Genomic DNA, 26,515 nt, shown 5'->3' with positions numbered 1-26,515 from the left:
GTTCCTCCTCCTGCTCTCCTTCCTCCAGCCGCCACATCTGGGAGAAGTCGAAATGAGTCTGATACCTCGCATGGAATCAACATTGCCTTTGGTGAATCGTGAAATTGTCAGGCTATGATCTCTTCCAGTCCAACTTCGAGACTCTTGTTTTGAAAATAATTTCCTGCCTGTTCAATATTTAATCTATTTTTTTCCTTCTGGCATCTGAGAGGGATTATATTTGGACTTTCCCAGAAACAGTCCACATTATCAAACGAATTTATGAAACGGTTAACCCAAGTCCATATATACATTGTTGGGAGAGATCCATTGGGACTCTGGTATTCTGTGACCTTAGGAAGGGACGAGAAATTGATGCTGATCTGGAACAGGGAGTTTTCATCTCTTTCCTCAGGGCAGCAGAGCAGCTTTTGCAGCTGCTTGCCTTTGAAATCAAAGGCTGCTGAGACAAAAAGCCCAATTGTTCTAAAAAGCTGAACCGAGAAGAAGCAAATTGTTGGGAGGTCTTTGGCCACAGGGAGTTTGTTATTATTATTAATTTTTTATTTATTAGTGTGATTTTAGTAGTATTATTTTTATTACTATTTATTAACCCACTTGGTTTTGGGAGCCCCCCAGCTCTGACTAGACTAGCATGGCCTGCAACACAAAGGCCTACTTGTTTGTCCAAACCTCTGGATAATTTGCTAGAACCACCCATACATGGAGGCCTGACTTCTGATCTCTCTCACTCTGCAGACTCCTGGTGTGGAACCTGAATGGAAGTCTCCCTTCTCTGCCCCACACAATCCCTGATGCTTCCTTGAAAGCACAGTCAGTCAACAAGCATTAATGTGCTTAAACCTATTAGGAGGCAGGAATTATGCTAAATGCTGAGCATACCAAAAAAAGCAAAATTAACCCCTGCTCTGAAAGAGCATAAATAGAGCAGAGGTTAGTCCCTCAACAAGAACTTATTAAGCACCTACTGTGTGTCAAGCATTGCAATCAGCATAGAAAAAGGCAAAAGACAGTTCTTGCCCTCAGAGATTTCAGTTGCAAAAGGAGCCAAAATGTAAACAACTACATACACACTGTGTGTGTGTGTCTATGCATACCCACCTATATGTAAATGCACAAATTTAAGTGTGTGTGTGTGAGATGAATGGAAGATAATCAGTAGAAGAAAGGCATTGTATTAGGGGGGATGAGGAGAGTTTGGGGGATTTTAGGGGGGTTTTGTTTTTATTTTATTGTTTGCAGGAGAGATTTTAGCTGAGACTTAAAGGTAACTAGGGAAGTTAAGAGGCAGGAATGTTCACAAGAATCTGGAAAACAGTCTGGGAAGGGAAGGGATCAGCAGGTGAGGGAAGCAGGAGAAAGGCTAAAATTGGAATTAGGATTAGGGAGAGACTCAGAGCTGTAACACAATTACTTAAAATGGGAACCACTGAGCTGAATGCAGAGTCCTAGCAGGGAGGTGCCCAGAACAGAAGGAAGCAGAGCTCCGACTTTTACATTCAGACCCTAGAATCTATGTTAATGTTTCAATGTAGCCTGGGACTATTTTATGGCTACATTTTGTTCAGCTGTATCATACTTCTGGTTCATGCTGAGTTTGTAGTCCACTGAAAGGTTAGGGTCTTTTTCAAGTTTCTATCTAGCAAAATGCCCTCCATCCAATTCCTGCAAAGTGTTTATTCTATTTGTTTTGCTTTTCCCACTGAAGTATTTATATGAATCTCTATTCAGTGTCTCCTTATTACTTTTGACCTCGTGGTCTGTCCTGTCAGTAACATTTGTGTTCTGTGTCTACCATACAGTAGATTAACTGTTGCTCTTAGCTTTGGTTCATTGGAAATAGCACGTGCTATCTATGCTTTTATCCAAGTCACTGCTAGAAATGACAAAGAACTTAGGGCTAAGATCATATCCCCTAGTCATCCCACTGCCAAGTTGGCATTAAATTATTGGGGAGTGTTCTTCGTGTCTGAGCGTTTGACTGGTTTTAAATCCCCCTAAGTATCCTTTCTTCTATTCACATATTCCTATTTTTTCTACAAATTTAGCTTGAGAGATTTTATTAAATGCCTTGCTAAACACAATGTCATATATATATATATATATATGTATATATATACACATATATGTATATATATACATATATATAGTATATATGTATATTTATACATATATATGTATATATATAGTATATATGTATATTTATATATATATATATATATATATACAAACACACACACATATATGAGACATATAGATAGATAGATAGATAGATAGATAGATAGATAGATATGTATTTATATTTATAGATCAACCATATACTCATCATCTCTGGATCTAACTTTGCAACCCTGTCAAAAAAGTACAGAAGCTTAATCTGACATCAGCTGTTCTTCAGGAGTTCAGTCCAATTCAAGCCAAGAAAATGCATTATATAATGCAGGATAATGAGGATGTTCAGTCATTTCAGTCATGAGCCCATTTTGAAGATTTTGTTTTGTTTTTTTTGTTTTTGTTTTTGTTTTTTGGCAAAGATAGTGGAATAATCAACCAATCCAGTTTCTTTCACAGATGGGGAAACTGAGGCAGACAGAGGGAAGTGACTTGCTCAGGGTCCCACAGCTAGGAAATGTCTGAGGCCAAATTTGATCCCTGTGTGTGGCAGGGTCACAGAGAAAGATGCAAAAAATGAAATAGTCCTTTCTTTCGAGGAAATCTCTTTCTTCTAAGTTGGAGATGGCATAACACATACACAATTAAAATGTTCTTGATACAAGCACTTTCAAGAGGGCGGTGATCCCAAGAGTCTGGAGGAGGAGGAGCCTGCTGTGCCTTGTCTTCCAGGAAATGAGGGCTTCTAGAAGGTCAGAGGATTGAGATATGGAAGAAAAGTTTGGTTAAGGCAGAAAGATGAAAACTGTCTTGTGGAGGCTGGGAAAACAGAAAGCAGACCGTCTGATTGGAGTAGGTAGGGTCAGAATAGGCCTCGAGATGAAACAGCTGGCTCAGGAGGCAGGAGGGGCCCCATGAAGGAGAAGGATTCTCTAGTTTGCCCTGGAGCCAGCTGCCTCACTGGCTCTCTGGGACCAACCACTGTTTCATGTTCTCTTTAACAAAATCCACTTGAATTTGATCAGATTTGAGGTGAAACTTAGTTTGCAGATTTCATTCCTTTTTTCCATCACAGGGGAAAAAAATCACCGTTCTTCCAGTTTCAAACAATTGGTCACATTCTCCATATTCTACAAATAACAGGAACAGTGGGCCGAAATCATATCCACCAGCTATTTCAGGACATAAAGACTGCATTTATTTTGGCTGGAAGACTCTAACCAATTAAGGACAGCTAGGTGCTCTCTTATGGCCTCCCTTTTTATCTTGGATGCCGTCTCTGTCTTTCCTCGCCTCGCCTCCTTTGTTCTGTATTTTCCAGCCCAAAGATCATCCTCATTTGCAGAGACACAGCAGTAAAATAATAGTTGAATAGCTTTGACTTCTCTCAATGACCCATTATTGTCTTCCCATCTCCCTTTCCCTTCCCTCCTCACCCCAGTAGTCATTTTCCTTCTTTGACACGGTTATTTGCTGGGATTTCTTAAATTGAGTTAGTGTGCCTTAGCTTGCTTTGTATCCTCACATTGCCATGTAGAATTAATGGTGGCAGGATTATACGTGACAATGAATGAAGTTGGCAGGCTGGATGTGGGTGGTACAGGACCCAGAGAGTGGGAGGGCCTGCAACTCTGATCATTCTTTCCAGCTTCATAATGAATCCCAGAGGAACAAGTTGTCAGCCCGGAGAGCCCTGGAGCATCCAGTCACAGGACTAAGAAGAGCTCAGTTCTGTAAATACAAATGGATGCAATGGATGATCCATTAGAGCTGGATGAAATCCAAGGAAATTCCCATTCATCTTGCATTAAATGACTTTTGAGTTTCTAATTCTGCAATCCTTTACTAGGGTAGGAAGACTCTGAGTAGGAACAACTGGGGGATGGGGAGTGGAAGAGAAAAGGCAGCTAGAGCGGCAAACAAGGTTAAGAACTAGCAGAATATAAATCGTAGCTGGCCAAGAAGGTTGGGCTTTCAAGGGGAGAAAATGGCATCTTGCTCAACTGTTTAACTGTGGGGTCCAAGTAGTAAATAAATGTGTGTTCATTGACTTGTTGGAGAGAAGAGGGGAGAATCTGGGCAAGGACTAAAAAGAATAAATGGTCAAAGGAGGCAAAGAGCTTTCGTGCTCAAGATCTTGGAGGGGTCCAATTTGGAGATAGCCTAAAATGGAAGGATGTTGTGAAGTAAATAATCCAACAAAGGCTTTTATTTATTTTATTTTATTTATTTATTTATTTGTTTGTTTGTTTGTTTATTAATAATATTTATTTTATTTATTCATTTGGCCTAAGATGATGACTGAAATCTTGTGATCAAATACTCTCTCTAAGATCAAAGGAGTACTGAGAAGAAAGAAGATTGTAGGTAAAATGAGTCCCCAGATTCTGATCAGAATATTGGTTTGAGGGAGCCTTCATGTCTAAGTGTTCCCTAGGTGGACTTCCCTTAATTAATTGCAATGGGAAAGAAGACAACTACACGGTAATGTAGATCCAGGAAGCAGCCTTGGATGAATTCTCCTGGAAGGGTTCTCCTAATGAGAAGGCAGGAAAGTACCCCGTTGAAAGTCGGGTCATGGTTGACCCATTGATCCAAGACATCTTTCCAAGGGATGGTCTCCTTCTGATCCCCTCAGTGGAGATTCAGAATCCCATATTTCTCTGAGATATATTGGCTCTCCTGGCTGCAGCATCCTGCCAGTCCTAAGGCTCTGCACTTATATAGGAGACTCATTACTAGGGAAGGAAACAGAGAAAACTCCTTTCTTGCCTGAATTATCTCAGAGGAGGGGATTTCAAGATGCCATGGGTTGTTTGGAAATGGATGCATTTTATGTCAAATTAGCCAGAGACAAGCTATGGCCTTACTCGTGCATATTTTGTGAAGTCTTATGGACATATGTATGTGTGTATATGTAAAGATATGTATATAGATAGAGAGAGATCTAGATAGATGGATGGATAGATAGATAGACACACATATGCTATACTCTCCACTAGACTATAAGCCTCCAGAGAGCAAGAGCCGTTTCATTTTTGTCTTGGCTTCTCTAGCACTTGGTATAGAGCCCGACACCATTTTGTGCTTCTTACTGAATGTTTGCTGATTGATTATTCTCACCACAAAAAATGGAGGAAAGAATAAGGAGATTATTTGGATGATGTATGGAGTCTCTGCTAAGCACGAGGGACAGAATAGCCCCTGTTCTCCTCAAGGTAACCTTAATTAAGAGAGACATGTCAGAGTTTCAGCTAGGAACTCCAAGTGTGCGCCATCAGTCCAATGGAAGTGCCCAGAACAACAGAGGGCCCATGAAAGAAGTAAGATATTAGTGGCTGGAGGTCTGCAGGGATTAAATCATGAGTATTTAACTGGGAACTTGTGAACCCCAATTTGTCTCTGGGTAGAATCCTTGCATTTGCGTGGGGGGAAATTTGTCTTTATTTTCACTAACCTCTAGCTGAATATTAGCATTGATCTCAATCATTTGACAGCATTTTCATGAGAAGGGATTTGTAGGGGTCCACTCTACCCCCAAAAAAACCTTCTTGTTTTACATAGCGGGCAGATGTCCCTCTATCACCCAGGAAGCATCATGGTTGCTTCCCATTTGTTCAGTGGATAGAGGAGTGACCTTGAAATAGGAAAACCTCATTGCAGAGCAGCCTCTGCTACTATGAGCCACGTGGCCAAGGGCCACCAGGATTGAGCCCATTAGTCTGTAACTTTCAAAGACAGTGCATTACCTCTGGGTGACAATCCAGTAAGCACTGGGATTGTCCACACTCCACAAATAAAACCACAGATTTAGATATGCCTGTTGCCCTATTCTTCCTCCTAAGTAATTGCACAAAGGTCTTCTTTTTCTTTAAAATTAGCAAAAACCATAAATGATTTTTTTAAAAGCATCCGTATGCGCGAATGAAGAGTTACACCATACCTGCCACCTCTTTTTCTGAATCCCAGCCCTGCCACTTATTTCCTCTATGACCTTAGAAGAGACCTTTCTATCTTTAGGCCTCAATTGTCTCATCTGTAAAACAGTGAGCGACCTGCAAGGGCCTTTGAAACACCAAATCTATAATCCTCTGACAAAGAATTCTCAGGCTCTGAGGAAGCAGGGACTCCCGCCGTTCTGTGAGGGATGTGAGGATGCCCTTTGATTTCCTCCCCTTCTCTGGAGAATTTCCCCCCAGAGACCGGTCCACCCCACCAGAGACCCTGCGTAATTTCTTCTGCGTTTTCTAGTTGCCAGTGCAGACGTGGCCTTGGCAGTGAGGCTCAATGGGGTTCTCTCTCCAGGGAGTGGCAGCCCTCCAGAGAATGTATCTGAGATATACAGACAGGCAGAATTGATTTGGGCTGTAACTATAAAGCTTCCAGTGAAATGAAACTGTCATTTTTAATGCAGCAACATAAACTAATTAGTTGAAAATAAAGTCATTAATGGGATGCAGAAAGATATCCAATAATCACTATGGAAATGTAGTGCTAATGACAATAGATTTGCACTTGGAGGCAGAAAGGGAAAAGACACACAGCTTCCTCTCCATGTTTCATGTCTGACTCTCTTGTAGCTGAGCGAAAGATCACTCAGATTATTGCTCAGGTTAAAGTTGGTTCAATGTTTATTCAAGCCAAGCTTTTATTAATAAGATTAAAGTTTATTTAGGGCCTGGATGAGCCCAAATTCTGTTCTTACATGACATGTAAGTAATTCCCAGCATAATCAAGCAGGGATGCCTATTTTAATCTTGCTCTTAAAAACAGTATTTTGTGCCTTAGATTAGATGCAAGCCACATTACGCATGAATGAATTCTGGGTGGAATGCCCTTTATTAGCATTTTTGGTGCTTTAAAAATAAAACTATAATACTAAACCTTGGGAAATTTGCAAAAGAGGAAAATATTAATAAACAATTCAGTCTGTGTTTGAAGTCTGCTGTTGAAGCCCGACTCTGGTGGGCACCTCTGAAATGGAATATGGAGCTTATGTTGGATTGAGGGAGACAACATAGAATCATCAGTTTGAAGCTAAAGGGAGCTTGACAAGTTTAAAATCAAACTCTCCCGTTTAACTGATGGAGAGACTGAGGTCCAAAGAGATTAAGTCACTTTCCATCTATCACATCATAAGTTTCTGAGGTAGAATTTGAAACGGATTCCAAATCAAGCACACTCTCCACACTGAATAACTAAATGTACGGTAGATGTACATGCATAATTCCAAAATAATTCCAACATAACTTTTGGGAGAAGACCTTAATTCTGTTATCGTAAGTAGTAATGTACTCAATTTACACTTGAGGAAATTGAGTTTCAATTTTTGTTGTTCAGTTGTGTCTGATTGCTTTTTTTCAGATCCTATTTGGAGTTTTCTCAGCAAAGACACTAAAGGTGTATGCAATTTCCTTCTCCAGCTCATTTTACAGATCAAAAAACTGAGGCAAATAAGGTTATATGACTTGCCCAGGGAGATAAAGATAGTATGTCTCTGAGGCCAGTATAGCACTCAGCTCATCCTGACTCCAGGTCTGGCACTTTATCCACTACATCATCTAGTTTTAGTTATTCCATGATTATAATTACAAATATTGGAAGTTGATCTTTTGATCTTGATAATTACAAATATTAGTAGAAGTTGATCTGAGGTCTCCTGGCTCCTAGTTTGATTTTTTCCCCTCATTGTCTTCTTCTAAGAGTCATTATCATCATTATTTTCCTCTTCCTCTTCTTTCTTTCTCTTCTTCTTTCTTCTTCTTCTTCTTCTTCTTCTTCTTCTTCTTCTTCTTCTTCTTCTTCTTCTTCTTCTTCTTCTTCTTCTTCTTCTCCTTCTTCTTCTTCTTCTTCTTCTTCTTCTCCTCCTCTTCCTCCTCCTGCTTCTCCTCCTCCTCCTCCTCCTCCTCCTTCTCTTTCTCCTCCTCCTCCTCCTCCTCCTCCTCCTTCTCTTTCTCCTCCTCCTCCTCCTCCTCCTCCTCCTCCTCCTCCTCCTCCTCCTCCTCCTCCTCCTCCTCCTCCTCCTCCTCCTCCTCCTCTATTCAATGAGTCCCTGACTCAAGGATTTAATGAACTCTGCTAGGTCCTGAGAAGTAAACATCAACTTCCCTTTCATGGGACTTTCAGTCCAAGTAAAAGTAGAAGGCTAAAACACAAGAAAAAGAAAATAATGCAAAACAGTGTAATGAGTGACCCATCTGAAGTGTCGATTCAAGAGTCTTGACTTTGCATATAATAACAATTTTGGGAAGGGAGAGATCGATGGACAATGCACTTACGGGACGAGCGCAAGCCAGGTCCTCCAACAGAGTGCAGGATTGAAATTGAAATAGAACTGAGGAGAGAATATCTTCAGGCAGTAGACAGAGTAAATGGAGCAGCTGGCTTTTGCTTTTTTAAGGGGATTTCTAGTGCTTTGCTCATGCCTGGACCTTAGTAGGGACTTACTTAAAACTGTGGATTGAGTGGTTGATTGCTATACGAGGAGACACATGAGTAATTAGGGCGATATTACAAAGTCATAGATTTGGAGCTCAAAGGGACTTCAGAGACCATCAGTCCTCTCATTTTATGATGAGAAACCGGAGTTGTTTAGTGAAAAGGATCTGAATCCAAAGATTGTCATCAAAACCAATGGCAGCCCTTGAATGTCATGAAATGGCAACCATAATGAAATTGACATTATCCAGTGGGAGGGTGGGGGAAAAGGAATGGAGCTATTATGGGTTCTTGACAAAAGTAGTAACACCATAAATGTAAGGTTGGGGTTTTTCTTTATATATTTGTTATGTTTTACTTTGGAGGGGGACTTGAGAGTATAAATAAACTATAACAAAATATAATAAATAATAAAGTAAATACTTAATAAATATCTGTTTTATCATATTAAATATTGTCCAACAGGATCTATAGTTGTAACAGACTTGAGAGACAATTAGGCGTGCCCCTTCATTTAACTGCCATGATGAAAAAAGCAATAGTATATGAATTGAAGGCCACCCAAGTAAGATAAAGCAAGATTCAAATCCCAAAATCCAGGCCTCCAAATCTTGGACTCTCAACACTCTAAGATGTTGTCTTAAATGAGAACAGCTCTGGGAGGTCATTTAGAATTGATCTTAGAGATAAGGCTCATGCTTGCCAACCTTTAAGAAACTTTACTTAGAAATTCCCATTCTTTCTATGACTCCCCAATGGGTAATCATAACTTAAACTTTCTTATTTCTATTGACTTCAATGGCCAATATGCAATTTTCACTAGTGTTCAAATTTCTTAAAAGCAAAATAATGCTATAGCGAGAACCAAAAGGATCTGACCAAAGTTTATTCCAAAATATTAGTTTAAAGAACAGCTATATTCATGATTCTATTACACAGCTATGAATCTATTAATTATCTCCATCTACAAAGCTAGCTAGGAGGCACATTGAATACAATGCTTGGTTTGGAGTCGGGAAGACTTGAGTTCAAATCTGCCCTCAAATATGAGCTGTGGAACTTCTGTTTGCCTTGTTTTTCTCATCTGTAAAATTGGAATGATAATAATAAGAGCATATAATAGTAATGAAATGTATAATAGTAATAAAACAGTAATCCTCTCAGGATTGTTGTGAAGATGAAATGAGGTAATATTTATAATTAGCATATTGTCTGGCACATGGTAGATGCTGTATAAATGCCATCCCCATCTTTCCTTCCCTTCTCATTGATAACTAGTGTGAAAACTCCTTGTGTCTGCTTACATTGTGATCAATACTTGGTATATCTATGTTGGAGCTTCCCAGCAAATTCCTTAAAGAAAGAGCCTATTTTTCTCCCTTTTTTTAATCAAAAGGACAATACTTTGTAGGCAGCAGACATTTAAATAGATGCTTTTGAAATTGAATTGAATTTAAATGGATTAAATTGATGGACTATTATTATGTTACCATAGCAACACCATCCTACAAAAGCTCAAATTATATATAAAACATAGATTGATCTAGGGTTTGCTTTTGTCTTCCAGGCTCTTCAATGGTCAACAAGGAATCGTCATTCAAAACTTTAGTACAAGATCCATCCTCACCGTCACCAACGTTACACAGGAGCACTTTGGGAACTATACATGTGTGGCTGCCAATAAGCTAGGCACAACCAATGCTAGCTTGCCTCTTAACCGTAAGTAACCGAAACGTGCCATCTGTGTATTTTCAGATGGTTCAATTTATCAATTTCCATGGTGGAAGGACAGAGTATAGAGACTAAATGCTTATTCTTTATGAGCCTCTTACCCAGGGTACACGATTTTAGGGGCCCATTTTTCTGCATATTGTTTTCCTTATCTATGAAGGAGCTGAGCTCTGAGGAAAGTATGATTCTTGTAAAGTTGAAATGTTGATATTTAGGATGACGTTTGGTAGCTTATGAAGGAAAAAGAATGTCAATGAAGTCACAACTAAAATCTCTTTTCAGATTGAATATGGCTAGCTCGGTGTTCACTCATGATACTCTGTAGGATGGTGAAAGTAGACTAGTGTGCATGGGGTTTGTTTATGGTTGTTTTCTGTCAGAATTACTTTGGAATATTCTATATTTAACACATGGTGTAAGCAGCAAGATATGAGACAGCTGTTCTAAGCATGGACTTTGTGTGGAAACCCTGTTATTAATACTCTTTTTTTGGAAACAAAAGCTGGATTTTACTAATATGTTTCCAACACACACATGAACAATCCCAAAGGAATATTATTTTCAGAGCTTTGGAAATAAGCAAAGAAGGATAAAATTTAAAGAGGAGTCAAAGAGTGAAGGGTTAGGATTGATTTGGGCGAATCTTTCAAAGTTGTTTTCCAACATGGTATCAGAATCATAAAGGAGAGTTGAATCAGAGTTTGGGGTTTTCTTCAAAGGTTGAAAGGCATTTTTGAAAAAAAAAGTATCTTGCTTGTGCTAGAATAATCAAGAACCACCTTTTTGTCATGATAGGACATATATACATATATATATGTATGTATATATATATATATATATATATATATATATATATATATATATATATATATATATGGTTTTGACTTTTTTTTTTGAGGGGGGGAGTCAGTTGTGCAGTTTTAAGCCAACTAGTTATATATGTGGATATATTGCTATATTTGTGTGAGCATCATAGCTTTGAGTGTTGTTAAACAGAGAGGAAAAGGTGGGATCCCCTAGATTCTTCCTAATTAAGATTAGAATTATTTAAAATATTACATGAGTTCTCCAGATTGAATTGCCATAATTTCTGTATTTCTGATTTCAAAGAACAGGATGGGAATTGTCAACTTAGGTCAATGCAGATTTTTTATATGGCTAAGTGAAAGATTCCATGATTTAGAATGTTGATTGAAAATTGGTCAATATTTCTTATTACCACACTCAGAAGAAAGGCAGCATGGCATGGTGGGTAGAATAAGACGTTGGAATTAGGAAGACCCGGATTCAAATCCTGTTTCTGACTCATACTCACAATGGCTGGTGATCCAGGGAAAGTCATTTAACTTCTCGGGCACTGGGTAACTCTCTAAGATTATGGATAGTGTGATAATCTGCGTAAGTGGAGGGAATTTCCACAATGGGAATTCCCTACACTGATTAAAAAAAAAAAAAACTGAGGGGAACACCTACGCCAAAAAAAAAAAAAAAAAATTCTGAAAGAGTTAGGTGTTTTTTGTTGTCCCTAAACTACATTATAATTTGGGTTTTCTCTGCTTCTTCATTAGGGGGCAGAAGGAGTTTTTACGTGTAATTATTGACTGTACAAAGCACCTAATATTGGAAAACAATAGGTCTCAACTTAAATCACATAAATACTATGTAGAAATTAAACATTAATATGGTAAGATAAATAGATCAGAAAAGATAAGCAATGGAACATTTGAGACAGTGATCATCTGAAATATCAAATCATGATTTATAATAAAAGAGTATGGTTAAGTTATATCAGTTGGCAACAAAGATCCTGATGTGGACCTCATTCACATTTCCATTTAAACCAGTAGCATTTTAATATTATTTCTGGGGAGTAATATCTATGGAGGAAGACTACTGGAAGATAATAGCTGTTTTTTTTTCCTCTTTATCCTTTGAGTTTCTACGCTTAGACAGATATCAATATGCTGACTTAGTTTCTTTATTTCACCAGAGATTGTAGAAATCCCAAATGTTGACTCTTTGTGCTATTGTCCCCAGTTAAATAATGTATGTCTGTGTGTGTGTGTTTATGTGACTTCTGGACGGGTAGGTTAAACAATTATAGAACTGCAAATCCATCAATATGATGGAAAATGGGAACTTGTGATATGCAATATGCTCACAGTTTCCTTGAAAGATCAGTAATTAGCTGCTTCAGCATGGCTGTCTGGAAATGGAATCTTTGCAGACATGAGAGCACAATAGTCCTTTTCGTGGGTGCCATCAATTTTGCCACAATACGTTTTCTGCTGCTATCAAGACAAGGAGAGCCTTTATTGAAAGTCTCTAAGAGGAAAACTATAGAAATAATTTAAATGGGAATGAGTAAAAAAGGGGGACGGGTGTCACATTGGGGGAGGTGATGCTTGCTACCAGCATGGCTGCAAAAAGGAGGCTCAAATCAAGTAAAGACAACAAACATTTATTAAATGTATATTTGGTGCCCTAGGTCGCTGGTTCAAATCCCAACTCTGCTATCCATCACCTTTGTGACCATTTGTCTTCCATAGGAAGTTAGACACCCAAGGCAAATTAGAGACCTTTGTAGAGTTCCTGGTACATAAATAGCTATTAAACAAGTATCCCTTGAGTGACTGATTGATGCTTTCCAGGCCTTCATTTTCAGTACTGCCAGCTCACATGAGTGGCGATGACAAGTCAACTCAGCAGACATTTATCAATTAAGCACTTGCTATGGGAAGGGCAAGACGATGGGCACTTGGATACAAAAACAAATATGATATCTGCTTTCAATTAGTCTTGGAGGGAATTGACTGGAGGAAAAGAACATGATCAACACAACGTAGCATTGTCACTTTTTTTGTTGTTGTTTGCTTGCATTTTACTTTCTTTGTCATTTTTTTATCTGATTTTTCTTGTGCAGCAAGGTAATTGTATAAATATGTATGCATCTATTGGGTTTAACATATATTTTACCATGTTTAACATAGTATTACTTGCCATCTACAGGAAAGGATCCGGAGAAGGGAGGAAAATTGGAACTGATCTTTCAGTTTCTTTGCTTTTGCAAGGGTCCATGTTGAAAAATTATCTATGCATATGTTTTGAAAATAAAAAAGCTTTAATTAAAAATATATGATCAAGACATCATAGTGACATTAAAAAGAATGCTGCATTGGTACCTAGAAGACCTTGATTCAATTTCCTGTTCTGCCATTTGTCATGTTTCTGGCCATGGACAAGTTGCCTAATTTTTCTTGATGGAACTCAGTTTCCTCATCTATTAAAAGAAAGGATCAGGTCCCATCCAGCTCTAGATGTATGATAATGTGGTCTCACGTCTGGCTGTCTCTGAGGTTCCTTATAGGACTAAATCTATGATCTTGTAATCTGAGGCTTGGTTTTGAAATCAGAGAAACATGGCCTCAAATTATTTCGAAGAAGCCTACATGACGACTGCATGGACCACTTTGTCCATCAGATTCTTCCTCCATAAAATGAGGAGATGGGACTATATAATCCCTAAGAACTCTTCTACCCCTGCATTCTAGGGATTATTTTATTCTTGGGATCTCTATCCTCATACCTTCTCTGGCTCTGGGCACAGTGACTGGTTAATTGATCTAGAACTTTGCTTTGTATCCTCCAGTACCAAGTGGAAAAACGGAAACATATCAGGATAGTGAAACTGAATTATGTCCTCAAAATCTTAGTTTAAATGGCTTAACCTTGGAAACCAGATCATAACTTTAGATGTAAAGCAGCACTGAGTATGGGATGGGGGAGTTTGCAATGAAAAGGCTTCTGCCTGAAACCCATTGTCATCCATTCACCTGCTCATCACCTATTGCTCAAGACAAATGTTTGCTTTAATTCATCTTAGAGCATCCTTTTCCAGTCCTAGCTACAGGTGCAGAGCAGTAGACAACTCGAGGTGTTGCTACTGATAACTTAAATATTTCTGGGACTCGCAGGCCCAAGGAAGCTCTAAATTCCTTGAGGGCAGGGGTCATGACTTCCATTTCCCATCATCTCCTGTCCATAGGTTTGTTTTTGGATTTTGGTTATTGGCATAGTTAAGACCCAATAAAAATGCATTAGCTGATTAATAACAGTTTTCTAAGCATTTCAGCCTCAAAGAATTGATTCCCCTTGGGACTATTGAAATAACAACCATTGCAATTCTATCTAGACTGCCTCAAGTCTCTCCCTACTTCATTCTGCCCTCCCCAGAGCTACCAAAGTAAGTTTCTTAAAGCATAGGAACTAAATAAACTCCACTAGTTCCCTCTATTTTTAGGATAAGATAGCAACTTTGGAATCAGTAGCTCTTAGCAGAGTTGGAGGATTTTACTATTTGAAATGAGTAGTTCTAAATGGCCTGGTCTTATTCTTCCTTTCCAGTCTTGTAATGCTTGACTCCCCAACATACACTCCATGATCTGCCCAGGGAAGCCTTATGTATTGTACTGTTCCAGGTGCTTTTTTATTGGTTGTCCTCCAGGATTCATATACTCTTCTTTCTAACTCTCAGGATCGCCAGCCTCCTTTGTGGAGATGTTTCTTGCTCCTTCTGACTGCAAGGACCTTCATTTCTAAGGATGCTTCTGTCTACTCTTTGTTCCAATTGACATATTTGTTGGCTCCCTCATTAGAGGAAGGGAGGGACATTCTTTAGGCAGGGAAAATCTCATTTTTTTCTTTGTGTTCCTAGACTTGGCACAAACCCTGGAAAATAGCCAGTGCTCAATAAAAGGAAACCTATTATAATGAAATAAAATTACATATATATATATATATATATATATATATATATATATATATATATATATATATATGTATACATATATATATATATGTGTGTGTATATATACATATATATGTGTGTATATATACATATTTATTTATTTATAGATATATATGTATATATATAATATATATTTATTTATAGATATCTATATCTATTTATATTTATATATATATATATTTATAGATATCTATATCTATCTATCTATCTATCTATTTGTTTGTTTATTTATTTATTTATTTATTCATTCATTCATTCATTCATTCATTTATTTATTTATTTATTTATTTATTTATTCATTCATTCATTCATTCATTCATTTATTTATTTATTTATTTATATAAATTGTTAAAGCCCAGGTTCAGAATCCTTGCCACAAAGAAAGCTCAGGTTGATCCTCAAGCCCAGTTATATCATCCATCAATTTCCACATCACCACTGATCTGAATGATGGGATGATGAGTTGGATTTTGCAATGTAACTCACATCTTACAATCTCAATAGGATTGGGGTTTTTATGACTAATCTTTACCATGTATTCTAAGCTCCTGGTGTAACCTACCCATGTAAGCCAATCTTTTGTGATTGTTGATTCCTCACACTCAAATTGAACTATGGGTATGATGCAGCATGGCCACAGCATTTTACTTTGTTATTTCCCCTATACCATGAACCCAACATAAAGACTAAGAGTCTTTGAGCCCCTCTGGCTGTGTATATTTTCCCAATCTCTCCAGATGCCGCTTAGAAACAGTGGTGCAAACTATTATGAGTCAGAGCATTGGCTTGTAGTCAGGAAAAACAGGAATCAAATTGTGCCTCATGCATTTTCTAATTGTATGACCATCACAGGGCTACTGTGGCCATCAAATGCATATGAAAGGCACTATGGGAAACTTAAAGCACTATGCTAATTAATGGCTTCTGTTATTATTACCTTGGAAATCTTCAACAGATCATTGAGAGAAATAAATATATTAATGATCGAGTATTGATTTGTGATCCACCCTTTTCTTCCTGTTTCTGTTAAGGCTCAACTCTTGAAAACTTCAGTCAGCCTTTGAAAGGGATAGCTGACCAATGAGATTTTGTCCTGATCCTCTGCCCCCCACCCAACTGGGAGATCTGATTTTTGTTCAGAATATAAAGAGAATCTGGTAGCTTCTGAGGGCCGCCATATTGGTACCTTCCTTTATGTAGACAGCCTTTAGCCCGAGTGCAGCTCAGGATTTCTCAGTCCAAGCTATCCATAAATCAATTGTATTCTTCCTAGCAGAAGGGATAACAGGCAGGTCCAGCCATGCCCATAGCCCTGCCTATCTCTTCCATTAAAAGCTACCAAGAAGTGGCTTTAGTAAAATTCCATCTTGGTATTTATCTGCATCTCTTATTCTCCCCATAAAATTTCTCCCTCATACCTTCCTGACTGACAGATCATCATTCAGATTTCTGCAAAACACTGGGCTAAGCAGAACCACAAAGTGCGATGTCTTACTTCTTTCTGGATCCAGCTCCGATGGTCCAGTGGTCTGACCCCAAGTGTCTCTCTGATTATTAGCTTTCTGGCTCCTGCCTTCCGTCAGCCTCAGGAATGGTCCTTTATGCCTTGGCTTGAGGGCGGGCTGTCCCCAATCAACCTTTTCTTCCAGGTCCATTAGAGTGACAGGCTCTTATTCAGAAAAAAATTAAATTAAATTAAAATGGTGAGGATGATGTGAAATAAGACCCTGCCCAAGTAGAGCACAAGCCAATGGAAAGTGAGATTTTTAGTGATTGATCTTCAGCATTTCTAAAGAGAGCAAACAGGGCCTCCAGGAGACAGTGGGAGAGTCCCTGGCTTGAAGCCATTCCAGGCCCATCTCAGGTGACTGTGAGCAGGTCCTTTACTTTCTCTCAGCTAGAGTTCCTTTTTTCTAAGAAATGAGGGAATGAGCCTCCTTCACCTCTAAATCTCTCATTAGCTCCTCTTTTATAACTAGAACCCTCATTCTATCTCCAAGGTAACCAAGATTAGCTGCTCATGGATGATGGAGACTTGATGGCAGCTGAAAACAGGGTGGGGTGAAACAGGTGGGAAAGGACAAGAGCTGCCATCGAGAAATTCCATTTAAAAAATGGAAAGGGTCTAAGCCCGTGAAACCGGGAACCGAGGGCTGCAAGGAGCCTGGTAATGCTGACAGCCTAGTGGTTGTTCCTGCCAGCTAGAATTACAAAAAGAGAGTCTTACTGGGGGTATATGTGTGGGGTATGTTTGGTATGGCTCATGGCATTCCTGTGTGTATACACACAAATGGTGTGCACTGTGCACATGTGTGCTTTAGGTGTGGGGTGTGTGCATCAAGTGTCTGCGTAGTGTGTGCAATATATGCGGTATGCAAGCTCACACATGGGATAGTATTGTTGTTCATGCACACATCTGATGTATGTCCACATGTGGAGTATGTACCTGTGGTGTGTTATGTCAGTGCACATGTGTGTACATGTGCTGTGTGTGTCCGTGTGCTGTGTGCATGTGTGCTGCATTGCAATTAGGGTTACTTATGCACATGTGTGTTATGTACCTGCAGTGCATTAATTAGGTCAGTGCACATGTGTGGACATACGTGTGCTGTGTGTGTCAGTGCACATGTGTATGTGTGGTGTGTGGTATAGCGCATTACCCTTCCCCCCATCTGCCTGCCACACTTCCCACCTTTGGGTCACTAAGCGGCATGATTGTAGCTAGCCCCCTCCTGGGGGCCACACACTTGCCGGTCCCGTCCAGCCATCCATGGGCCTGGCTGCTCCAGTGCTCTCCTCTGGACTCTGATTTTCCCTGAGGCCGGTCTCATTCATTAGAAGAGCCCTGCTTTGAGAGCTTTCCACTCAAGCAGCCTTGGCTGAAAGCAGATTCGTGGAACTGCAGAGACCAAACAGAGCACGTGCTGCTGTGGGGTCTGGGGGCGGCCGTGGGGTCTGGGGGCTGCTGTGGGGTCTGGGGGCTGCTGTGGGGTCTGGGGGCGGCCGTGGGGCCAGGACAGTGGAGAGGGCAGAGCTTCTGCAGCACTGATGCCGCAGGCCAGGTGCGCGGGCACCTGGAGGACAGGTTCAGGCTCATCTCTGCTTCTTCATGCTGCTGACCGGGCTGTGCCCCAGCTTCCCTCTCTGGACCATCAGAGGGTCGTCTAAATGGCCTCCTGACCTCTTTCCTTTGTCTGTGGACCGAGGAAGGGACTTAGCTTGCATCCAGACCCGGGACACAACTCTGGGCCCCGATAAGTCACCGCATCTATTCAATGAAGAGGAAAAGATAAGGAGATTTCTAAGCTTCCTTTGGCTTCCAGCTCTATGACAGGGAGATCAAAGATTTCACGCCAGAGGACCAGAACCTCAGGCTCCATTCTGCCAAATATTATCTGTGGGAGTTTAGACAAGAAAGTCCCTGACACTCTTTGAACCTCAGTTTCCCTATTTGTAGAGTCTGGACAAGTAAGTCTCTGGTCCTCTTTGAACCTCAGTTTCCTTATTTGTAAAATAAAAAGTTCACCTTGGAAGAGGGGCAGGTTAAGAGACCTTCATGTTTTAAATCTCCAAATAGTCTGGCTGGGGAGCGTCGACACAATTCTGTGATTCAAAAGAAGTAGAGAGCCATTTTTTTTCAGGTATGAATTTCAGGGCTATTGTTCTCCCTCTCCCCCATCCCGTGTTGTTCTTCATGGGAATGAGATGTATTGACTGCAGAAGCTCCACCATGAGACAAAAAGAGCTCTTCCTTCCTGAGCCCTGCCTCCCTGCCCAGGCCACCATGACTGCCACCTATGACTGCTCCATCAAATCATGATCCCGGCAAGAGCAATTATTTAACATCCAGGAGATCTCACAGGCCAAGCAGGAGCCCATTTGCAATTTGTCTTTTAATTCAGGAAGAGCCTTTCATTCCCTAAAGGAAAAGAATCGCCGGTGGCCAGAGTTCCACAAAGGAACTTTGCTTCACCTAAAATGGGCCAAGATGGTGGAATGTGGCCAGGCCTTCCATGGGTATTCCCCCAAACCCCGAACAATGGCTCTTTGCCGACTTGCCAAACAGGGACCCAGCTAGGCCCTTGCAAGAAAGGTTCTGGTCCACTGCTTGCTTCCAGTGACTCCAGTGAGCCATCATTTGAATCCTTGGTCTATAATGTCAAACCCAGGATTCATATGCAAAGAACCGCCCAATGCAGACAGGACTCGGACTTTTGCTAGATGGTGAGCTCCCCTCCTGGAACTTAAAATGCTAGTGGAAATAGTCATCAATTTTTGTCTCAGGGATTCTGCAAAACGCAGCAGAATCCTGCTCGCAGCTCCCTCCCATCATCCTCTAGGCTCCAGGAGGCCAATAACAAGCCCCTCTGGCCTGCACCCATTAGTCATTTGGAGCACTAGACGGTTTAGAATTAGCATGCAGAGGAGCAGCCAGCCAAAGCCGGACAGGGATGGGGGACCTGCAATTCAGTCCTAGGAGCAGGCAGGGTGGCCATGGTGGGCTCACAGGCCCTGTGCAGCCTTCCTGAGGATGTTTACTGTGTTTGATTATATGTGGAATGGAACACAGATGGGGAGGGGGAGACTCAGAGGAGCCCTCATTCATTTGTCAACCATAGAAACCGATGAGAGGCAAGGTTGATCAGAGCCTACAGAGGAGGGCTACGATCAGTGTGAGCCCAAATGGAGCCATAACTGAGCATGGAGGGAGCCTGTGGATGGTTCCAGATGGTCAGCAGTGACAGCCGCAGCTCAAAAGCCATTTGGAGTGCTCAGAGCTCTGGACTCACAACCTCCCTTCAGATTTAGTGATGGTGTCATGGGATGATACAGTAACCCTCCCTGGGGCTTACTGTTCTTAACATGCAAACAAAGGGTACAACTACAGACCTTTTGAAGTTTAAGCTCAATCTAGAAATAAAAGTCTGAGCTCACTCTAAAAAAAGAAGTCCAAGCTCTCTCTAAAAATAGAAGTTCTAGCTCTCTCCCAAAAGGAGAAATCCAGGCTTTCCCTAGAAATAGAAGTTTCAGCTCTCTCTAGAAACAGAAGTTCCAACTTACTCTAGAAAGAAAAGTCCAAGCTCACTCTAGAAAGAGAAGTCCAAGCTTACTCTAGAAAAAGAAGCTCCAGCTCACTCTAGAAACAGAATTTCCAGCTATCTCTAGAAACAGAAGGCCCAGCGCTCTTCAGAAAAAAGAAGTCCAAGCTCATTCTCAAAAGAAAAGTTCCAATGCTCTCCAGAAATAGGAGTCTGAGCTCACTCTAGAAAAAGAAGCTCCAGCTCATCCTAAAAACAGAATTTTCAGCACCCTCTAAAAACAGAAATTCCAACTCATTCTAAATAAAAAAGTTCCAGTTCATTCTAGAAACAGAAGTTCCTGCTCACTCTAGAAATACAAGTCCAAACTCTCTCTAGAAACAGAAGTTCCAGCCTTCTCTGAAAGAAGTTCAATATCCCTCTAGAAACAAATTCCAGATCTCTCTAGAAAGAGAATTCTGACCTCTCTCTAGAAACAGGAGTTCCTGCTTGCTCTAGAAATAGAAGTCTAAAGTCTCTCTAGAAAGAGAAGTTTCAATTCTCTTAGAAACAGAAGTTCCAGTTGCCTCTAGAAATAGGACTCTGAGATCACTCTAGAAAAAGAAGCTCCAGCTCCCCTAGAAACAGAAGTTCTTGCTTACTCTAGAAATAGAAGTGCCAGGTTTCTCTAAAAAAAAGTCCAAGTTCACTCTAGAAACAGAAGTTTCTGCCCTATCTAGAAATAGAAGTCCAAGATCTCTCTAGAAACATATAGTTTCAGTACTCTATAGAAATAGAAGTTCCAGCTCTCTCTAGAAAGAGAAGTTTGAGGTCTCTCTACAAATAGAAGTTCTAGCTCTCTATTAAAAGAAAAGTCTAGGTTCTTTCTAGAAATAGAAGTTCCAGCTCTCTCTAGAAAGAGAAGTCCAAGTTCACTCTAGAAAAAGAAGCTCCAGCTAACTCTAGAACCAGAAGTTCCAGCTCTCTCTAGAAAGAGAAATCCAAGCTCATTCAAGAAATAGAATTCTGAGCTCTCTCTAGAAACAGAAGTTCCAGCTCTCTCTAGAAAGAGAATTCTGAGTTCACTCTAGAAACAGGAGTTCCTACTCGCTCTAGACAGACATCCAAGCTCTGTATAGAAATAGAAGTTCTGGCTCTTTTAGAAACAGAAGTTTCAGCTGCCTCTAGAAATAGGAGTCCCAAGGTCACTCTAGAAAAAGCAACTCCAGTTCATTCTAGAAACAAAAGTTCCTGCTCAATCTAGAAATACAAGTCTGAGCTCTCTCTAGAGTTCTTTCCTCCTCTAGAAATAGAAATCCAAACTCTCTCTAGAAACAGAAATTCCTGCTCACTCTAAAAACAGAAGCCCCAGATCACTCTAGAAACAGATTTTTCAGCGCCCTCTAGAAATAGAATGTCCAACTCATTCTAGATAAAAAAGCTCCAGCTCACTCTAAATACAGAATTTCCAACAGCCTGTAGAAGCAGAACTTCCTGGGAGGTAGCCTGGGGTGATCAGGAAAACCGAAGTCCAAATTCAGCCACAGCACACTGAGCATGTGACCCTGGACAAGTCACTTAACTCTTGGATGCCCCAATAAACTAAGGCAATAAGTTGTAAAATAGTTCCAGACCTGTGTTCCTTGAGGGAGTTCTTCATTAGATCTGAATACCAATTAAGATCAGAGTTCTATTAAAAGGACAACAATATCTTTGAGACTTGTAAAGAGATGATGTAGTAGCCACATCTCCCTGGTCCTAGAAATAATTTGAATCCTCCATGTGCGTGCGTGTGTGTGTGTGTGTGTGTGTGTGTGTGTGTGTGAGAGAGAGAGAGAGAGAGAGAGAGAGAGAGAGAGAGAGAGAGAGAGAGAGAGAGAGAGAGAGAGAGAGAGAGAGAGAGGGAGGGAGAGTGGGAGGAAAAGAGAGAGAGAAGGAAGGGAAGGAAGGAAGGAAGGAAGGAAGGAAGGAAGGAAGGAAGGAAGGAAGGAAGGAAGGAAGGAAGGAAGGAAGGAAGGAAGGAAGGAAGGAAGGAAGGAAGGAAGGAAGGAAGGAAGGAAGGAAGGAAGGAAGGAAGGAAGAGAGAGAGAGATAGCAAGAGAAAGAGAAAGAGAGAGCAAGAGAAAAAAGAGAAAGAGAGAAAACAAGAGAGCAAGAGAGAAAGAAAGAGAGAAAGAGAGAAAGAAAGAAAGAAAGAGAGAAAGAGAGAAAGAGAGAAAGAGAGAAAGAGAGAAAGAGAGAAAACGAGAAAGAGAGAAAGAGAGAAAGAAAGAAAGAAAGAAAGAAAGAAAGAAAGAAAGAAAGAAAGAAAGAAAGAAAGAAAGAAAGAAAGAAAGAAAGAAAGAAAGAAAGAAAGAAAGAAAGAAAGAAAGAAAGAAAAGAAAGAAAGAAAGGAAGAAAAAGAAAGAAAGAAAGAACATGCTATTGCTAATCAGAATTCTGAGCTCTACTGCAAATGTGATATTGGATATGGATTAAAATACACTGTGGAATAGAAGGAATTCAAAGGCTTTGAAAACCTTGCTATGATCAGGCTGTGCTGCCTTATTGTCCAACCCTAAATCTAGAGTGATAAAAGCTATCAGAGGACATTGATTCCAACCCTCTCACTTTTTAATGAAGACTCTTGGGTCTAGATTAGTAAAGTGACTTGGCCAAGGTCATACTGAGAAAGTTGAATGAATGAATATTGATAAGATTATAGAATTAGACTTGGAAGCAAACTTGCAGGCCATTGAGGTAACCATCCCTAGACTCCTTCCTGAATTTTGATAAAGGAGGAAACGGATCCTCAGGTGGTTGAAGGTCTTCAGGTACTAAGAATGGAGAGCCAGCACTGGCACCCATGATTTCCGTCTTTAAATTCCCTCCTCTTCTCCATGTGCCATGTCACTTTGTAAACATTAATTCAGGTATTATTGAATGAGTGCTTATTAAAAACATCTTTACTTACCTTTCAACTAAGCAGAAATACTCCGGGAGCAGCCCCCTCCCCACCCTCTGTGCCTTTTGTCATTGAACTCTAAATTATTTTTATATTGACATAAAAATTGTTTTTTAATGTGTTTGCCTCTGTGGTGAGTTTCCATAAAGTTTAGCTCAATAGCTCTGCTGGCCTAATCATTTTGTCATCTTGAAAAAGAAATGTATTCTCTGGGGAAATTTCCTTTCTGTGCACAGTTTCAATTCTGTTGGACCAATAACTGATGAAAACCACCAGAGTAGACCTTTTTGTTGTGTTATTTTATTTCACAAGACTCTAACCCCACAATAAATTGGATTAAAATCTGAAGGGGAAATTTGTGTGTGTGTGTGTGTGTGTGTGTGTGTGTGTGTGTGTGTGTGTGTGTGTGATGTGTGTCTACCAAAGCTTGTCAAATTAAAACATGCTACTCATTCAAGACTAATTCAATAAATGATTCAACATTTATTAAGTTCCTCTGGGCCATCAAGACAAAAATTGGAGGTGGTCCAGTCCTCCAGGAACTTGAATTTTACAGAGGGAATAGAAAGGCCTTCCCCTACCCAATGTGGCCATTCAGTTGAGGAGAACCCAACTACTTCTTTGGTATATCTCTAGCCTACAAAGAAATTGTCTTGTGAACGATGTCAGTCCAATTCTTCTTAAGGAACATCCATGGACACCGTCCATTGGAGAAAGGGATGTTGATGTGACTTAGAGCATTCCTTATCTCTTAGGACTAGGTACAGTGTAAGATGTTGGGGACTATGAGAAAAGCTGAGCTGGAAAATACCTCAAGAGGCTTCTAATTCTATTTCCCCTTTTTCCAGATGAGAAAATTGAGGCCCAAAGAGGGTGTCTTGCCCAAAATCAGACAGGCAAAAAAAAAAAACAAAGGCAAGATTCAGTCTGAAACCCATAGCACAGAATCATAGTTGGGGAGCTGGAAGGACTCGAGAGAATATCTCCTTCAACTTCAGCCTTTTGAGGGGAGAAAACTGAATCTAAAAGAATGGAAGGGACTTCCCCAAATCAAGCACTCTTTCCCCTGAGCTCTGACCCACCTTTCTGCCTGGCTCAATAGTGTACTATTTCCTTCTTTAAAAAATGGAAATGTGACCACTAATATATTCTGCATGGGGATATGTGAGAACTATATGATGATTATAAAGTGCTGAGGAGCACATAATTAAATTCCCTATTTCTCCCCAGTCAGTAGGAAAAATAATTAGAAAAGTGCTCCATAAAAGGGGAAAAATGAGAAAAAGAAAAGTACATATATATAAATATATATATGTATATATGTGTGTGGTATGTATATATACACATGTATACATATATATGTAGATACATAGACATAGACATAGAGATAAAAATATAATATATATCTTAGCTTTCCTGATCCTTCATATGACACAAAATACATTTCGGAAAAACTGAAAAATTAACTTGAAAACAATATTTCGAAAAACTCACTTTCTCCAAAGCAAGTTTAATTTTTGAAATTTTAAAGCAATTGAGAAAATGTATGAAAATTACATCTCCCTATGTGATGTGTTAACTCAGTGGGCTGGTTTCCATGACTTTTATAAATTGAATTCAAGTGGACTTTTCGCTAGAGGTAAAAGGGAAGTCCCCCGGGGTGCTGTTCAGGGTAGCATTTTTCTTCCCATTGAATTCTTGAATGTTCTTGACCTTTCCCTACCCATGGACCATCTATGAAGGGCAGCCCAGTTTGAACCCCAGTTTGTCAGCTAACTTTGGTCCAGGAAGTCACAGAATTAGATCCAGAAGAAATCTCTCAAATCATCTAATTTCTCCTCTTTGATATTACAGACTAAAGAGCTGGGCAATGATTTTTTCCAGGATCACACAAGAAACAAGTAGCAAAATTATCATTCAGACCCAGATCTTCTGACTCCAGTTGAGTGTTTACTCTTTTTGGATCTCAGTTTCTCATCAAAGTGAAACAACTTCATTTGATCATATCTAATCCTCTTCATGTCTAAAAATCTAGGATGCTTCAGGGCTACGAGGGAAGGCAGGAAACTTCATCTCCCTCAGTTCAAATCCAGCCTCAGACACATATTAGCTGTAGGACCCTGGGCCAGCCACTTAACCCTGTTTACCTCAGTTTCCTCATCTGTAAAATGTAAAATGAAAAAATGGAGAAGGAAACAGCAAACCACTCCAGTATCTCTGCCAAGAGCATCCTAAATGGGCTCACCAAAAATACGACCCAACTGAAACCACTCACAACAGTAATTGATACTTCACTGATTCCAGAAAGGCTTTGGAAAAGTCCCATTGAGGTCCCTTTGAGTGATATTATCTTATTAGCGTGGAAACTCTATGTAGCCTGGGATCATTTTCATTGTCTTTATAGTCAATCAGTGAGTTAACAAGTAATTATTAGGGACTTACAATATGGTAGACGCCATGAACATAAAAGGAAAAACAACTCTGTGCATATGTGCGAGTACAAGTACTTCTGAGTGTCAAGGTTTGTTTTTTATTTAAAAACAATTGTTTTTTGTTCTTTGTTGTTTATTGAGATCTTGGGAGTTAAGTGATTTGTCCAGGGTCATGTGGCTAGTAAGGGTCAAGTGTCTGATCCAAGGCCAGTACTCTAACAAGTATCAAGTGTTATAAACATCCAGACTCCTCATTCTTTAAGACTAAGAAATAAAACATGAAGTAACTACTATATGCTGTTCTCTGCACTTAGTAGTGCTTGATATTTAATAAATGTTTACTGAATTAACACAGAAGAGAAATTGATACATTTGGCTTTTATTATTTTTGAATAATGATTGAATTAACAAAGCAGAGCTTGTGAGATTGAACATTCAACTTGGCCTCCAGTTAAACTTTGAGAACTATTTGCAAAGTTAGACTTTTCAAACTTTTACTAAAACAAGTTATGTTGTGTGGTTTTTTTCCCTGCTAGCACCAAAGAGTGAATTTCAGCCTTAATATGGGTACCCCTCATTATCTTTTCCATAGAAACATATGTGAGATGTTGTGTATTTTTTAAAATATCCATCCAATTAGTACATTTGCCACTGTTTAATTAAGAAAGCAGATCATCGCAACACTTTTGAAAGAGGTTTTGGGTCAATTAACAAATTCATGGGCATTTGTAAATTTTTCTAAAAGGAAATTCAAAATATATTTTTAATAGAGCAAGCCTGAAATAATTGCTTTCCTTACAAAGAAAAAAAAAATAGTGGCAATCATAATCAGGAAAATACAGTCCTTCCTTTTGGAATTTGTGTTTGGACCAACATCTAAATACATATTTTCTCAAAATATCTTAACAATTTCCTCGGTGCACCATGGTTTGTGATACAAATAATATGATTGCCAAAATATGGGTAACACCTGTAATCAGGGAATTTAAGTGAAGAAATGCCTTTTTAGAAATGACTTGTGTGAGCTAAGGAT

General features: G+C 39.7%; 1 protein-coding gene across 1 annotated transcript in view; it reads left to right on the top strand.

The window, feature by feature from the left end:
• NEGR1 (neuronal growth regulator 1) overlaps positions 1–26,515 on the top strand; it is a 1,167,619-nt gene that overhangs the window by 943,217 nt on the left and 197,887 nt on the right. Inside the window, exon 6 of the mRNA XM_074265586.1 lies at positions 10,118–10,269. Within this exon, the coding sequence (XP_074121687.1) occupies positions 10,118–10,269 (152 nt within the window). The remainder of the gene's footprint in view (positions 1–10,117; positions 10,270–26,515) is intronic.

Source organism: Sminthopsis crassicaudata, chromosome 4 (assembly GCF_048593235.1).
Source record: "Sminthopsis crassicaudata isolate SCR6 chromosome 4, ASM4859323v1, whole genome shotgun sequence".
Taxonomy (NCBI): Eukaryota; Metazoa; Chordata; class Mammalia; order Dasyuromorphia; family Dasyuridae; genus Sminthopsis; species Sminthopsis crassicaudata.
The sequence above is the reverse complement of the archived record's forward strand: the minus strand, read 5'-3'. Positions and strand labels throughout refer to the sequence as shown.